Raw genomic sequence first — 13206 nt, 5'->3', positions numbered from 1 at the left:
TCAAGAAGACGCTAAGGCCAGGTCGGGCACCAGACGACCTCTAAGAAAGTGGGCGATAATTAGCCTTAGCTTGCAAAGCAGGCTGGGCTCCCATTGGCTGGATTCAGTTTAGTGGCTCGTGGGGGGGGAGTTTTCAAGTTCAAAACTGCCTTTAAAAAATTGCCTTTAGGGTGGCCGGTTGGCTCAGTGGTTGGAGCGCGGTGCTCGTAACACCAGAGTCGCTGGTTTGATTCCCACATGGACCAGTGAGCTGTGCCCTCCACAACTAGATTGAAAACGACGACTTCATGTGAAGCTAGTGGGTCCTGGAAAAACATACTGTTCCCCGATATTCCCCAGTAAAAATTAAAAAACAAAAACAAAAAACTACCATTAAAAGCAGTTGTGTTAGAAAGGGTTGGACTATGCAGCTCTTAATTCTTGATACTAATGAGCTTAGAATGAGTTGAGGTTTGAACGAATAAGTTTTATAGAAGTGAGTCCTCTGACTGCCCATATGAAAATCAAAAACAAAACAGAAGCGAGCCGTTGTCTCAACGGCATGGATAATGAGCCTGCCCTGATGGCTTCGTGCAGCAAACAACTCCTGTCACGAATTTCACTGATGCTCATCCGAGAACTCCATTTTTTTTTTAATGTGAAAATGAATGTATTTTCTCTCGCTTGTAAACAAATGCCTTATTATTTAAAGGATATGAAGGCATTCCTTTTATCCCGTCTCGTAAGCTCAGTCCCTGAGTTTATGGTTCTTCTGTATTTGGTGATATTTATATATTTAGATAAGACTCAGAATATGGCTTAGCCACTGTTTGCTGATTATGACATCGTTTTTGTCCATTGGTAGAATGGACATAGTAGACTTCGAATGTGACGCCACCATGAAATAGCAAGGGCACCTTTGTTAGCCACTGTCTTCAGATCTCAGTGTTGGTAAAAGGCTGGTCGTGCTCTCCACGCTTGAGTGGGAAGGTGGACGTGTCAGGCTGGATGCTGTGTGGGTACCCCTCTTCCTGGGGTGAGGCTGATGTTGGAAAAATGTTCGTGTTTACTGTAAAGAAGCAGTCTGTTTTCCAGAGCCCCGTCTGAGACCTGGTGTGCAGGCTCCAGACTGCCCTGTGTGGAGTGACCTTACCGTGCCAGTACTTCAGGTAGCGGTGGTCTCACCAGCAATTACAGTGCCGGTCTGGGGGTCGTTGAAAGCTCCTTGCAGGAGGCTCCTCTGAAGTTAGTTTAGATGCCAGGTTTATTTGCTCCCCCAAAATAGAAAAAGATTCTCTCCTACTTGTGGTCCTAGCCTGGCAAGGGGGCAGGTCTTAGGATACAGTGAGCACACCTGTACCTTGGGATGACTCGCGTCCCTGCCAGGTGAGCAACAGGGACAGCTGTATGTCACATGGTGAAGGAGATTCCATTTTTTAATTCGTGTGCATTCTGAAAATTACTGAGATCCTAAGAAACGAGAGCTTTCCTTGACAGTGTCCTTATAGATTCACCTAACAGGTTACCCCCGCATTTTATATTAACTGTGACCTTGCATATGTACTCGAGAGGTGTAATGGGAAAGGCCTGCTTGGATTCCTTCTTGGGCAATAGTTCAGTCAAATCCATTTCATTGCTACCACATTTTAATTATAGATTAAAATGCAACAATTGATATTCTCTTTTACCTGTTTCAGGTCTCTAATTATACATTAATGCCTTGTGGGAAAACATTTATGGGTTCTAATTAGCCGTTTTGAAAAATTCCCCTTTTTTGTGGGGATGAAGGGTTCTAAGTCTTATTACCCCACCCCCAGCCTCTGCCACCACCACCATCACCACCTGGTCTGAGTGGGAGGTGATGTCCAGTCTTGAAATATTTTTGGCTCTCAACAAGATTGGCAGAGACAAGCAGGGCCCCGGGTGAGTTTGCTGAGGGGCGGGAGTAGGAATATATGTATGGAAGAATGGGGGAATTTCAATAAGCCGGATCACTCGCCTACTTCAGTAAATGTATTAAGAATAAATGTTAAGTTGAAACAAATAGCCCAGGTGACATTGAATGCTTATATAATATTTGTCTTACTGGCACCATGACCTGTTTCTCTGAAGTTGTTACTGTTAAATGATGTTATTGTTAACCCTTGACTATTGATTTGTTTCCTTAGGCAAGAAATTATAGAGCAGCTTCTATCAAATATTTTTCACAAGGAGAAAAATGAATCCGCCATCGTCAGTGCAATCCAGATATTGCTGACTTTACTTGAGACACGACGACCAACGTAAGCTTTCCTCTTACCTTACAAAAGGAACCATTTGGATTTTGCTTTTAGATTTTTCTAAAAGCTGAGTTGAGAGTTGAGTCGTTGGTTATAAACTACAATATCATGCCCTTGAATTTCAGGTGAACTTTTTTCTGCTATATAAACCATCAGTTATCTTTACATGAATGTGATATATAGGGATGCAGTTGAAAACTGGTTTGGTGAACACTGTTTATTGGAAAAATGCTACTATAGTAAGTGCTGTAATAAATCAAAAACATGTCTCCTGGCTCACACACGTGAAGCTTCTTTCTTTTTTATTTTTTATTTATTTTTTTATTTCAGGTGTACAAAACAATGTAATAGACATTTCACCCCTCACAAAGGGTAACCCCCCTCCCCCAGTCTATTGCCCCTCTGACATTGTATATATCTATTACAATTCCATTGACTATTCCCTATGTTGTACTCCATATCCCGTGACCATATATATATATACATATATATATGTATATATATATACATGTGTGTATGTATATATATATATATACACACACACATGTATATATATATATAAAATAATGGTGGACATGTAATATTATTCAGCTTCAGGTGTGCAGTGCAGTGGTCAGGCATCAACACCGTCCATGAAGTGGTCTCCCTAATAAGACAAGTGCCCATCTGACACCCTACAAAATGTTTACATTATTGATTGTATTCACCAAACTGTCTTTCATATCCTGTGGCAATATTGTAGTTATGAGAAGCTTCTTTTTTGCTTATGAAAATTGAAAATAGGTGTTCCTGGTTGGTGGCGATTCAAGGACTCTTTCCGTTTTGTGATTCTTTCCTACACCTGCTAATTTGAAGCTTCACATTGTCTTTGCAGGGTTTCTCATGTGAGGGCACTGCAGTGTATGAGGCTGTTTTAAAATAGATGGACAGGTGGCTTGAGGTCTTAGGGGAAAGTTTATGCTAAGAGCTTCAGCATCAGAAACGTGTGTGCCCCTGGACCAGCCGTTTAATGTTTGTCATGTTATTCTTCACACTTTATGTCCAGGGCTAACTAACTAATTTACTTACCAATTATTGGAGCTTTCTCATTGTTCCTGAAGCATGAGAATTTGAAGAGGGGCGTATGTGCGTAGGTAAGCGTTTCAGCAGAGTGTGGTTTCGAGATGGGAATTCGTGTTTTTTTACTCACTATTGGGTCCATCCAGTCTAGCCGAGGGCACAGAGAGGATGACAGGCCGAGGGCACAGAGAGGACGGCCTGGGGAACCTCTGCCACCCGCGGTTTCTGGTTCTTGGTTTCTAGTAAAATAGTGAATAGTCTACCCAACTGCTGCTTCCCAAATTCCTGACCTCTACTCCTGGTGTCTTCATTCTTTGGCTAGTGGTAAGGGAAGGGCATCGTGGCGGCACTGCTTCCAGTACATTGTCATTTAGGGATTGCATCTGGAATTTCGACTGTCTTCCCTGGTGAACTACATTTTAAATGATGCAGCCAAAACTCAGGATATTAACCCCGGGGGTTAGGACAGGGACCACGCCACTGTGTGCAAGGTAACCGCGCCCTCTCCTGAAGTGGTTTCAAAGCACAGGAAGTGGTGCAGTGACTGCAGAGAGGGGTGCGTCTGAGAAAAATGGGACACTTCTGCACATGGAAGAGGGAAACAACAGAGTTGCACAACTCAGAGCAAACACAGAAGATACAACAATAAAAGAAATGATAGAAGGAAATGTCTGACCAGGAGGAATTTATCCTCAGACCAGAAAGGTTTCTTAAATACTAAGGAAGATTTAAATTTTTTTTTAAAAAAAGACTCAGATTTTAGCCTTATCCTGGTGAGATTTCTGAATCCCAAGGATAAAGGGTAAATCTTTAAAGTGTATGGGTAAGAAAAAATGGGATAACTACGAAGCAAATCCGATTGCCAGGCATCTCGTTTGTAAAGCCAGATAAATACTGAAAAACAAATGGCAGGATTGTGGCCCTGAAATCTTGTTGATGTGTGAGGGCAAACGCGGCATTTCTAAGCACGTGAGACCTCAGTGTGCCATCCGTGTTCTGTTTCTGGGGTAAATTACCTGGAAGATGGACTTTTCCAAAGGCAAACAGAAAAACAAGTTAGAATGAAAAACTTAAAGATAAGGAAATATGTTGGTAAAAGGGATGATAAATGAAATGGATAGGGATATGGAAATGAATATGACTGTGAAAGTTAAATGTTAAGAAAGAATAACTGAAATAAGTCAAATGTCGAAAACCAAATAAATTCCAGATATTTTAACAAGCCTCAAGAAGTAAGGAGAAGGGGTGAGTTAGTGCATATTACCGTTCTTAACGTAGACTGAGGAACTGGGGTCCTTTCCAACGCAGACATAGTGCAGGAAAGAATCAGCGTAGGGCCTCAGAAATGATTCATGCAGAAGTGTGGAGAGACGAACCAAAAAGACCTTTGCTTTGTGAGCTACAAGGGCCTAGAAGTAATGACGTGCCGTCAGGAACAAGTACAAATGCCCAGGTCTGGGTTTCTAACACCATTCTCCATTAAAAGGAGCCAGAGCTCCTTGGAGAAATGGCTGGATCTACAACTAGGGCAAGGATTGTACAGGGCGAGTCTGGAGCTTCATGTGGTACAGAAAATAAGGAAGTACTTAAACCACACCACCCACAGTAAAGGGGTGTGACAGGGACACAGGAGCCCATGGAAAGAGCCCCCTATGGCCAAAGCTGGACTGATTTCCAACAGTGAAGTAAAGCAGTATCATAGTTTAACCCAAAGTATAAAATATGGTTTTTTATAAGTCCATACTGATGTCAATAAATGATTGACTAAATAAAGGGGTGGAGAAGAGACAAATCTTCCATGCAGAAAAATGCCGAGTAGTTATGTAAATACTCTCTCCTCAAGGAGGAAGAACAGAATTTAATACTCTTTCAGTGTAAATGGCACATCATGACTTCCTTCTAAAGAATACCATGTGGAAAGAGAAAATCAAAGGAGTAACTTGACGAAGCCTGACAAGCACTTGCTCAGCCAGATAATCAAAGTCAGCAGCCAGCGATAAATTGTGTAGACAGTATGTACACAATTTGACATGATGTGATGAAGGTGGCATTTTACCTGTGTGGTCTTCCTCTTAAAGACCCATGATCCTGAGACAAATTCAAGACAAATCTCAAGGGAGGGCCATTCTGCAAAATACCTGACAGTAAAGTCTGAGTAACTGTCACAGCCAAGAGGAAGCAAAGGCGACCTGAGAAGTAGATATAATGTATCTTGGATAGGATTCTGGAGCAGAGAAAGGACTTCAGGTGAAAACTAAGGAAATCTGAATACAAAATGGATTTGTGGGTTTTATGCATCAATGTCGGTTCATTAATTGTGACAAATGTATTATACTAATGTAAGACATGAATAGGGGAAATCCAGTATGGGTTATACAGGAACTGTTTGTATTATCTTTGTAATTTTTCTGTAAATCTAAAACTATTCTAATAGAAATTGATATACATTTAGGCAGGAAATCAGAAAGTATATAGAAGACTTGAAAACCACTGGCCTTTCACCTGACCTAGCTGACACTTTCAGAACCTTCCCCCTACCAACCGCAGAACGTACATTTTTGTCAAGTTCACATGGATCCTTTACCAAGATAGACCAGATTCTCAGCCGTTAAACAAACCTTAACAAATTATAATAATAAATCATATGAAGTGTGTGTTCAGATTATAATGGGTTTAAACTGGATATCAATAAAAAAGATTTCTGGAATATCCTCAAATATTTAGAAATGAAACCACACACTTCAAAATAACCAGAAGTGTCAAGAAATGTTGAGAAATGAGAAAAAATATTTTGAACTAATTGATAATGGAAACAGAACATGTCAAAATTTCTGGAATATAGTAATAGCAGTAGAGGGAAAATTTATTACAATGAATGTTTATATTACAAAGGAGAAGAAAGTCTTCTGTTAATGATCTAAGCTCCCACATTAAGAAGCTAGTAAAGGAAGAGTAAGTTAAACCCAGTGCAAGCAGAAAGAAATAATAAAATTAAGAGCAGAAATTCAGAAGAGAAAAACAATACAGAAAATCAATGAAACTAAAAGCCATTTCTTTGAAAAGATCAAATTAAATCTCTAGCCAAATTGACTAAGAAAAAAGCAGAAAAGACACAAATTATAAATAACAGGAATGAAAGAAGGGATATAACTACATTTCCTACAGACAGTAAGAGAATACTACAAACAACTCATTAAACAAATTCAACAGTTGAGATGAAATGGACAACTTCCTTAAAGGAATAAAACTGCCAAAGCTCACTCAAAAAGAATAGACAACAGTAACAGTCTTATATTTATTGAAGAAATTGAATTCATATTTAAACCAACAAAGAAAACTCTCGGTCCAATATAGCTTCATTGGTGAATTCTACCAAACATGGAAGGACTCTACCAGGATATAGAAGGGAACACTTTCCAACATGACTTTGAAACTAGACAAAAATATTACAGCAAAGAAAACTAAGATTCCAGAAAAAGTTAGGCACAAAATTCCTCAAGACAATATTGGCAAATTAAATCTGACAATATATTCAAAGGATGATGTATCATGACTAAGGATGGTTTATCTCGGGAATGCAAGACCCATTCATCCTTCAAAAATCAATCAGTGAGAATAGTCAAAATCCAGAACACTGACACCACCAACTGCTGGTGGGATTGTGGAGCCAAAGGAACTCTCAGTCACTGCTGGTGGGAACGCAAAATGGTGCAGTCTCTGTGGAAGGTAGTGTGGCAGCTTCTTATAAAACCAAACACGCTCTTAGCATCCTATCCAGCAGTTGTGCTCCTTGGTATTTATCCAAAGGAGCTGAAAACTTATGTCCACACAAAAACCTGCACACAGATGTTTGTACCAGCTTGACACGTAACTGCCAAAACTTGGAAGCAATCACGATGTCCTTCAGTAGGTGATGGATAAGTGAGCTGGTACGTCCAGCAATGGATTATTACTCAATGCAAAAGAAAGGAGGAGCTCTAAAGTCATGGAGGAACCTTAACTGCATATTACTAAGTGAAAGAAGCCAGTCTGAAAAGGCCACATACTGTATGATTCCAACCATATGGCATCTGGAAAAGGCAAAACTATGGAGATTGTAAAAAGGATCAGTAGTTGGTGGGGGCAGGGGGAGATTAATAGGCAGAGAAAAGAGGACTTTTAGAGCAGTGGAAATATTCTGTGTGCTACCCTAATGATGGATACATTTGTCCAAACCCATAGAATGGACCCAGCACCAAGTGTTAACCATAGTATGAACGTTAGACTTGGGTGGTGATGATGTGACAGGATTGTAACAAGTGAACCAGTGGGGGTGTTGTGTGCTGATAATGGGGGAGACTGCATGTGTGGGGACAAGGGGACGTGGGCAGTCTCTGTACCTTCCCCTCCATTTTGCTGTGATCCTAAAGTTGTTAGATAAAACTAAAGTCTTGGGGCGGCCAGTGGCCTTAGTTGGTTAGAGCGCAGAGCTCATAACACCCAGGTCGCCGGTTCAGTTCCCACGTGGGCCAGTGAGCTGCTCCCTCCACAACTAGATTGAAACAATGACTTGACTTGGAGCTGATGGGTCCTGGAAAAACACACTGTTCCCTAATAAAAATTAAAAATATATATATAAAAAAGTAAAAAAAGTGTTCATAAAAACCAATCGGTGTAACTCATATCAACAGACTAAAGAAAAACCATGTGATCACTTCATTGTATTCCTTCATGTTAAAACCTCAGCAAATTAGTAATAGGAAGGAACCTGGAAACTGAGAAAGTCCTTTTTAAAAAGAAAAAACACCCATAGCTGACATTATTCTTAATAGTCAAAGACTGAAATGATATCCCCTCAAATCAAGGACCACAGCGAGGGTATTTCCCGTCGCCTGACCTATTCAACCTCATGCTGGAGGTCATAGCTGGTACAGTTAAGGCACGAAGGAAAAGCCATCCAGACTGGAAGGAAGATGGACCACTGAATCTATGCGTGGATGTCAGGACCATCTTCATAGAAAATTCTAAAGAAAACACAAAAAACTCTTAGAACTAACAAGTAAATTTAACAAGATTGCAGGCTATAAGGTTGGTATTCAAAAATTAGTTACATTTCTTTATACTACTAGCAAGTCATTAGAATCTGGAATTTTCACCAAGTACCATTTACTTTAAAATTAAAAGTACTTATCATTTTCAACTCCCTTTTGGGTAGATACCAAGGTGATTGCTGGATTGTACTGGAAAAAAAGAAAAAGAAAAAAAGGAAATACGTAGATATAAATCTATCAAAACATGTGCAGGGTTGAAGGCTGAAAACCACTGAATACTGATGGACTCAAAGACGACCTAAATACATGGAGAGGTACCATGTTCATGGATTTGAAGGGTCGATATCGTGGAGATGGCAATTCTTCCCCAGCTGATCTGGAGATTCAGTGTAATTCCCATTAAAATCCCAGCTGGATTTTTTGTAGAAATCAAGCTAATCCTAAAACTTGCATGGAAATTCAAAGCAAATACAGCTCCCAAAACAACTTTGAAAGAGACAGATTGGGAGTACTGACCCTACCTGATTGAAAGTTCCAATCACGAGGAACTTCCGTGTGGCGTTAGCGGAAGGACACACACAGGTCACTGAACAGGGTCCAGAGGTAAATGTACACACACGGCCAGTGCTGCTCACAGAAGTGTGGAGGTGGGTCAGCGAAGGAAGGATAGCCTTTTCGTAAATGGTGCTGGGACCTCCAGCTGCAAACAATTGCACCTCAATACGTACCTTGCACATTAGGCAAAAATTAACTTGAAATGCCCAAACTATTTTCTAGGAGAAAATCTGACCTAGGATTAGGCTGAGGTGTCTCAGATGCATCACCAAAGTCCAGTCCATAGAGGAAAAGTGGACAGCGCAGACTGCACTAAAACGTTAAATTCTGCCATCTGAAAGACTCTATTAAGAAGATGGTAAGGCAGGCCACAGACTGCCAGGAAATAGACACAAAGCACGTGTCTGAGAAGGGACTTCTAGCCAGATATGTAAAGAGCACTTGAAATTTAGTAACAAGAAAAGCAATCCAGTTTTTAAAGTCAAAAGATGTGAGCAAACACTTAAAGAATAAAACATATGTAGCAAATAAACACATGAGAAGATGGCCCAAATCATTTGTCAGTAGTGCGATTCAAGTTAAAACCATGTCAAGATACCACTGCACACCTTTTGAACTTGTTTTGAATTTGTTTCCTGTGGCTGCTATAGCAATTTCCCTCTGTGGCCTAAAATGACAGAAATTGATTCTCCTACAGTCTGAAAGCCAGAAAAGTCCAAGATCAAAGTGCTACAGTGCTACAGTCTCGCCAGAAACAGGGGAGACTCATTCTTGGCTCTTCCCTTTCCTGGTGGCTGTTGGCTCTCCGTGGCTTGTGGCCACTTCTCTGCTTCACCTTCACATCTCCTCTTTTGCTGTGTGTCTGTCTCTCTTATGAGGACATTTAGGATGACATTTAGGGTCCACCTGGCTGATCCAGGATAATCTCACCTCCGGATATCCTCAGATACATCTTCAAATAAGGTCACATTCACAGGCTGGGGATTAGGATGTGGGCTTACGTTTTAGGGAGCCCCCATTCAGCCCCCTGCATTGCTAACCCAAAGCAAATAGCAGCCACTGCTGGCAATGCTGGGAAGTCACAAAGTCTCGAACATTGTCGTTGGGGGTGCAAAGTCACATGGCCACTTTCTAAAAACATTTGGCAGTTTCTTATAAAGTGAAACAGATAGCAGTCTCTTAGATACCCAGGTGAAATAAAAACTGTCATGCAAAGACCTGTAAAGTGAACGTTTGTGTCACCTTCATTCATAATTACCCCAAACTGTAAGCAAGCTGAGTGCCTTTAACCTGTGACTAAAGGAGCCGTGAAGCACCCGTCTGAGCTGCTGAGCAGTGAGGAGGAATGGACGGCTGCTGCACAGCCAGCGCTTCTCTTGCCTTTCCAAGTCTCAGTTCTAAGCTTAATAAAGTTCTCCTGGGAACATCAGCATGGTTTTTGTTTTGGATTTGGCAGATTCTTACATATATTTCAAGAATCACAATGTGAGACTAGCGCAGAACTTTTGAACAAGACCAATGATTGAGATAAGTTCCCTCCTACATATTACAGTGCATTACTGATACAATAAATACAGTGCGTGATACTAGTGTGTATGATACCAAATTTCTATGAATGGTTAAAGAATTTCAGTATATGGCTTGGTATGGTTTTTCACGTACGTGGGGGAAAATGATTGTTCTATAAATGTGGCTTGAACAGTGACTCACCACGTGGGAAAAAAATATGTCTATACCAGTTTTACATAAAAGTAAATTCCAGATGAGTTAAGTTAAAAAATACCAGAGAAGTATGTAAATACTCAGAATTATGGGATTGTGAAGAACTTTTAAGCGTGGTTCCCTAGGCGGAAACTATAATGAAGACAGCTATATTTGGCCACATAAATTAAAACTCCGACACGTTAAAAAGCACTACAATCAAAGCAAAAGGCCTTTCCTTTTGCCCCCGTTCCAGTAATTAAGTTTCTGAATGCTGTTCCGCGTAGCTCTTAGAGTTAGAAATCACTTCCACATGTGGCATATTTTCGAGTACTGGTTGTAATAATCACTGTCTACCGTGTTTCCCTGAAAATAAGACCGGGTCTTATATTAGTTTTCACTCCAAAAGTCACATTAGGGCTTATGTTCAGGGGATGTCCTCCTGAAAAATCATGCTAGGACTTATTTTCCAGTTAGGTCGTATTTTCGGGGACACACAGTAGGAGTGGGCTCTGTGCCGGGCAGCATTCTCAGTTCCTTGCCTGCACTCGCACAGCCCTCTCAGCAGTCCTGGGAGAGACATCTAGAGTGACTCCCTCTCTCCATAGTAGGGCCAGTAGCGGGCTCAGGCAGTCTGGCTCCCGCGGCCACCTGACTAACCCCCAGTGTGTACTGCTGTTCAGTTGACACTCCGTTTTCAGGCTTATCTTTTCATTTGAACTGCATACCCCCATTTTTAGACCTTGCCCCCGATGTCCTCTGTCCCCTCTTGGGCTCTGTCCTGCACCCGCTATGAGAACCCCCTGTGCCCAGGTACTCACTCAAGCCAATAGGCTTTGGGAAGTCTCATTCCACTCGTAACTTCCTATAAGGAGTGAGTTGTAATGAGGGTACGTTGAGCTTTATGTGGAAGTAATTGGAGCCTTTTATAGGAAACAGCGTTGGTTACACAAGAAAAACTGGAACAGAGGCAGGCCTGCTTATTATTAACATTGCGGATTGTGGGCCGTGTGGTCTGCTCTGTCCTGGGATCACATCTCCTTTTGCTTTTCAGATTTTCTGGTTAGAGAACTGCTATTAGTATAACACATACAAGGAGATGGGAGGTTTAAGTGAATGGGAAGAACTCGTGTGTAATTTCTCACTTGACGTTGCGGGCCTTTGGATTTCAGGTCATGTGGGCCGAGCCCCTTCGAGTTTTTATTACACGTGCTTCCTTTCCCTCCAGAAATGTTGATAAAATCATCGTATATTTGTGTAGCTATTGTGTATATATCTACATGCTGATAGCATTGTGAGTGATTTGTTTTGAAATTGTAGTGAGTAAAATTAACTTGCTTTATTTCAAGATTTGAAGGCCACATAGAGATCTGCCCACCAGGCATGAGTCATTCAGCTTGTTCGGTCAACAAGAGTGTTCTAGAAGCCATCCGAGGAAGACTTGGATCTTTCCATGAACTCCTGCTTGAGCCACCCAAGGTAGGGCAGCAATCTGAAGCACAGCCGGCCAGCTCAATGCTTTGATTTAAATGTTGTTAGAAAGTGTATGAACCTCGTGAGTAAGAGAACTGGCTATGACCAGCACGTACAAAATACGTTAAAAGATACACTGCCCGTTGTCTTTATTGCTTTTGAGCTAGTTTCTAATTGGCTTTTATCTATATATAATGTCTAAACTAGTGAATGGTAAACTTGAGCAAAATTGGACCTGCTTAGCTTTGTATTTTCTTTCTATAAATTCCGGGTACTTACATGCCAGTACAATAAACATTTTCGTTCTCGTAGCATATTATTCTCACATCTTTGAGGTGAAGTTAAACTTTTGGGACGTGATCTTTGCAATGGAGTTGACTTCCTCGGTGTTGAAGCAGTGGGACAGTGATGGACAGATGCCTTATTTAAACACTAGTGGGTGAATGTGACCTGGAGCGTGAGTGGTTCCGTAGGGCGCATGTGTGTGCTAATCTAAAAATGACTGTTGACGCAGGCGAGCCGCTGAAAACACAGATAACAGAAAGTGAAGACCTACAAAACAGGGGTGTCCATAAGTGGTGTTCCTCCGCTGCCCCCTAGACCCCTCGGATTGGTGCAGAGGTTTAGATGAGGGTAAGAGGCTCTTCCTTCTGGCATCTGTAGGGTAGAGGATGCAGTTCCAGAAAGTTCTGCCACCTGCACCACTTCTTCCACCCTCCTTTTCCCTCCTGCCCTGCATCGCTGGGTCCGGGTCCGGGCCGGTGTGTGTGCCTCTCCGTGGCGTCACTGAGAGTTCCTGGGAATTGATCATACCAGCTTCTCCCTTCTCAATGAAAGACTTGTGTTTATTTAGCCATGTTGGGGGGCGGGGGCACAAAGTAACTTCCGTCCGTTACCCAGGGCGTCTAGTTCAGCTTCCAGGTTGTCTCTTCCAGTGGCTGGTGGGACCAGCGAGCAGGCAATGGTCCCACGTCGTCTGCATTCAGCCTGCCTTGGATTCGGCCTGGCGTGTTTGGCACTCATCCCCGGGGAAAGAGCCTGCGTCGTGTGTAACAATTCCGGTCAGCGGCGTTCTTCAGGCCAGACCTAAGAAGCAGAATAGGGAGAGGAGGGAAAGCAAAAGAAAGGAC

General features: G+C 41.8%; 1 protein-coding gene across 15 annotated transcripts in view; it reads left to right on the top strand.

Moving 5' to 3' along the window:
- The window catches only part of PPP6R3 (protein phosphatase 6 regulatory subunit 3), a 121251-nt gene that overhangs the window by 66481 nt on the left and 41564 nt on the right, over positions 1 to 13206 (top strand). For all 15 annotated transcript variants that reach the window (XM_033119210.1, XM_033119199.1, XM_033119200.1 and 12 more), the window contains 2 exons: positions 2148 to 2261; positions 11953 to 12082. In XM_033119210.1, the coding sequence (XP_032975101.1) occupies positions 2148 to 2261; positions 11953 to 12082 (244 nt within the window). The remainder of the gene's footprint in view (positions 1 to 2147; positions 2262 to 11952; positions 12083 to 13206) is intronic.

This window comes from Rhinolophus ferrumequinum, chromosome 11 (genome assembly GCF_004115265.2).
Source record: "Rhinolophus ferrumequinum isolate MPI-CBG mRhiFer1 chromosome 11, mRhiFer1_v1.p, whole genome shotgun sequence".
In the NCBI taxonomy this organism is placed as follows: Eukaryota; Metazoa; Chordata; class Mammalia; order Chiroptera; family Rhinolophidae; genus Rhinolophus; species Rhinolophus ferrumequinum.
This window is presented reverse-complemented; position numbering and strand designations above follow the sequence as displayed.